General features: G+C 31.0%; 1 protein-coding gene across 1 annotated transcript; it reads right to left on the reverse strand.

Moving 5' to 3' along the window:
• Positions 1 to 3,334: 3,334 nt before the first annotated feature.
• On the reverse strand, positions 3,335 to 4,211 carry LOC108562618 (uncharacterized MFS-type transporter C09D4.1-like; the record flags this gene model as incomplete). Its single annotated transcript, XM_017921024.1, has 4 exons — positions 3,930 to 4,211; positions 3,671 to 3,875; positions 3,457 to 3,636; positions 3,335 to 3,396 (listed from the first exon to the last, which is right to left on the reverse strand). Coding segments are annotated over exons 1-4 (729 nt in total), but the record flags the coding sequence as incomplete, so codon positions are not given.
• Positions 4,212 to 4,231: the final 20 nt, after the last annotated feature.

Below are 4,231 nucleotides of genomic sequence, written 5' to 3' on the forward strand. Positions count from 1 at the left end.
AAGGTGGAGAGAAAGAGAAATTCCGTATGACATAACGTCGGTTTCTTCCTTCAAGGCACGTATAGAATAATACGAAAAAAAAAATAGAGAAGCGCACACATTCATTTGGAAATTGTTCTCCTTTATGGGACGTTCGGGAAAGGAATCGGAAGATCCTTGACTTTCACCCACTGTCATTACCGTCACCATGTGGAAGAGAGACACGTAAAGCAAAGTAAAACCAACAATAAACAAACCGACGGTGTTTGTTTATTGTCGGAAAGGCAATTAATAATATACGGCTATGCTTTTAGAACCGTCGGTTCAGACAGGACAGGATTATTTGTACGGCCGAATTGTTTCACGTGCAATCACCTGTGTTTATTTGGAAGACGCAACTTGTAAACTATCCTATTCAATATTTACAATTAATCAATCCGAAGTTTACAAATTTCCAATTCAAAATACTAACAATCTGTTGCAACGTTAATTTTGACAATATGTTGAAATCTATCAGTCTGACAAAAAAACTACTTTAGATTTGCAAAATAAGCACTTCAGGATTTAGGTCATTTTGACCTATCCTATAAATTGTATACAAATTAACTGTACTGACATCAAAACAGACAATAGTTTCTATGTTTGCAGCTGATATATTTCTTAAAAATTCAAAGATTGTATCAAAAATAACGAAAATGTTTGAACCATTTAGGACACTTAATTAGAAAACATGCGTTAAATGGATTTCATCTCACATTTACGATGAGGGATAATGAGGCTAATTTATATCTGTCGAATAATATAAAATTTAAATTAAAAATACTAACAATCTATTATAACGTTAATTTTGACAATATGTAGAAATCTATCAGTCTGACAAAAAAAAACTACTTTGAATTTGCAAAATTAGCACTTCAGGATTTAGGTCATTTTGACCTATTCTTTAAATTATATATAAATAAACTATACTGACATCGAAACAAACAATAGTTTCTATGTTTGCAGCTGATATATTTCTTAACAATTCAAAGATTGCATCAAAAATAACGAAAATGTTTGAACCATTTAGTACACTTAATTAGAAAACATGCGTTAAATGGTTTTCATCTCACATTTACGATGAGGGAGAATGAGGCTAATTTATATCTGTCGAATAATATAAAATTTAAATTAAAAATACTAAAAATCTATTATAACGTTAATTTTGACAATATAAGATGTAGAAATCTATCAGTTTGAAAAAACTACTTTGGATTTGGAAAATTAGCACTTCAGGATTTAGGTCATTCTATTCACCTATTCTTTAAATTATATAGAAATGAACTATACTGACATCGAAACAGACAATAGTTTCTATGTTTGCAGCTGATATTTTTCTTAACAATTCAAAGATTGTATTGAAAATAACGAAATATGTTTGAACCAATTGGTACACTTAATGAGGAAATGGTGCGTTAAATGAGTGGATTTCATCTCACATTTATGATGAGGAAGAATGAGGGTAATTTATATCTGTCGAATAATATAAAATATCTAGACAAACATCTGGATAGGCGACTACTTGGATATAAAAAGTACATCTGGATAGAGCGAAAGCGGTTAAACAATTTACATTAGATGCATGAAAAAGTTAAGAATGAAATTTATAAAAGTATTACAAAAAAAAACACAAACAAAGTTGTAAAAAAATCTTATAGTAAACAATATATTACCACATAAGGAAATGAAACGCAGTAATTGATACGTGTATGTAAATTACTAGAGGATACTGTTAAATCAACTAATCCAATCAACTAATTAATTTAATAAGTCTTTAATTATTAAAAAAAACTTTAATTAACACATATTTGATTAAGCTTCAATAAATTAATTACTTTCAAATAATTCTATTAAAAAATGTTTATATTAAGATTAAAGTTTATAACAAAATTTGTAAATATTATATGATTATAACAATAAGTAAACAAAGGTAAAGAACGTACAAATCTATGATATATGAACAAATACGTATGCACAAGAATGCAAATTCAAACACAAATCATGACCGGTGTAATAGGTTTGCCCGTAATAAATCCGAGCTGTTCCTATATTATATTGAGAGCACATTTTACAAGCTGGTCTCCCATTAAATTCTTAAAACCCATCGGTATGTAGAACAAGTTATAAATGGGGACAATAATTCTCAATAATGAACATATATAAGTCGACAATGACCTATTATAAATCTGCCATAGGGGATCGGGAAATGAATAACAGTACTTATAAAACGATACGTTTATACGATTAAACTTTTTTTTTTCTCGAATTAACCACGATATGCATTGATTTAACTGTTCTGTTGCAATTTCAATTTTACAAAGTGCTCCAGGATAAAAGATATATACGTTAACCAAAATCTTTCAAATTATACAAATAATAATCTTCAAAATTAATTATGTATCATCCAGACGATTGCAGCTGTAATTAACAATCTATTTCGGACTGGAATAAATATTTACAATATTTTAATTGAAACGAAAACAAAGATCTCTTTAACAGCTTCTTTCACTTGGCAGATTCTTAAACAGACTGTAAACAAACTGAAATATGGTTATTTTATCCGTTTGATAGCTTACAAAAAGTGAAGAAAAGTAATTATTGGATGGATAACTTATACGCTTTCTCAGCTCAAGACAATTCGTATGGAGACGATTTGTCAAACATTCATAAAATATAAGAATAGTTCTAATATTTACAATTACTGCAAATTATATTATTGTTGTTTGATTATAATTTGAATATAATCAAATAGAGAAAATGATTTATTTATTGATTAGTTTGTTATTTAATAAAATATTTAGATAGTTTTACAAAGGCTTTAATCAATATTAAACTACACATTATTCAAATAATATCGCTTCTACTTTTAATTGAATTTCCTGCTTTCACAAATAAATTTATTATTCCTCATTTATATAAGACCTTATGTGCTATAAGTATACAATCCATTACATGCAAGGTAATTCAGAGTTGCGTGCATTATATTAGTTGTTCTTTTTTTGTTTTCTTAAAGCATTTATTAATTTTACTTCTAACCGTATTTTTTTAATAGTGAAATAATGAAAGATAAAATGTATATTTCTCACTTTCAAATCATAAATATAATTATGTAATTAATGAAATCTAAATGGAGTATTGTAGATGTGATGTTAAGTCTAGTTGACTTAAGTTTGAACAATTATGTAAAAGATTCCGCTGGAAAATATGAATGTTGTTTTTTATGTTTACCAAAACGCTAACAGTTAAAGGCCAAACGGATTAAGTAAAGCTTTATGTTATCTGATTGTTACTGAATTGAGTTAATAAAGAGAGTAACATGCTTCCTGCGCAAATCAAGTTGGGCTTGGCTGGGTGCCACCTCGGGTTCCGATTTGAAATCTAAACGACATCAATTATTACGACTTTCGAAACGCTCTCTTAATTTAGGCTGCGTATTACACAGGATCACCAAAATGGCAATGGGTGTCGTATACCAAGCGACTGCTTTGAAAATCAGACTCAGACTATCCCCGATTTCCTCCAAATTATCACTGTTTTGAACTATATACGGTGGAGCGATGAAACCTACAGCTGTACCTAATTGCGTTCCGAAGACACCCAAGGAGCACGCAGTGATACCTAAATGAAATGATTAATAAATAAATACATAGACGTGCTCGAAGATAAGTTACCTCATTTGGACCGAACCAAAGCGATGCAATTCGGGGTGGTAAACTGAGTATGAATATTTGCGAAACGAAGACTATAGTTTGACCGGCGAAGCCCACCCAAAATAAGTGAGGTTGAACGGAGAACACTTTTACCCATGTTCCAATTGTTGTTCCGATGACGCCAAGCAAGGCGCAAACACGTAATCCCTGGAAGAAGCAACATTAATCCGTCTCTCAATGAATACGCCCACGTCAGTTTACCATTTTATCAATGATGAATGAGCCAGGAATGATCAGAGGTGGATATGTCACCATCGAAATCAAAGAGGTCCAGTCTACGGCCAATGCTGACACGCCGTAATATTTCATGATTACATCACTGATTACACAATACTGGATCCATTGCATCGCGCTGCTCGCTGCATAAAGCACGAACAGCAGCAGTATAAACCATCTTATTTTGTATAACTTTATCGCACTTGCAGCTTCTTCGGTTTTATGCTTTAAAAGCGTCTCGAGATTCTCCTCACTTTTCGTCTCCATTGCTACTGTCTTGCAAGAGG

The sequence above is a fragment of the Nicrophorus vespilloides genome, unplaced genomic scaffold (assembly GCF_001412225.1).
Source record: "Nicrophorus vespilloides isolate i.1.1-1 unplaced genomic scaffold, Nicve_v1.0, whole genome shotgun sequence".
NCBI lineage: Eukaryota > Metazoa > Arthropoda > Insecta > Coleoptera > Silphidae > Nicrophorus > Nicrophorus vespilloides.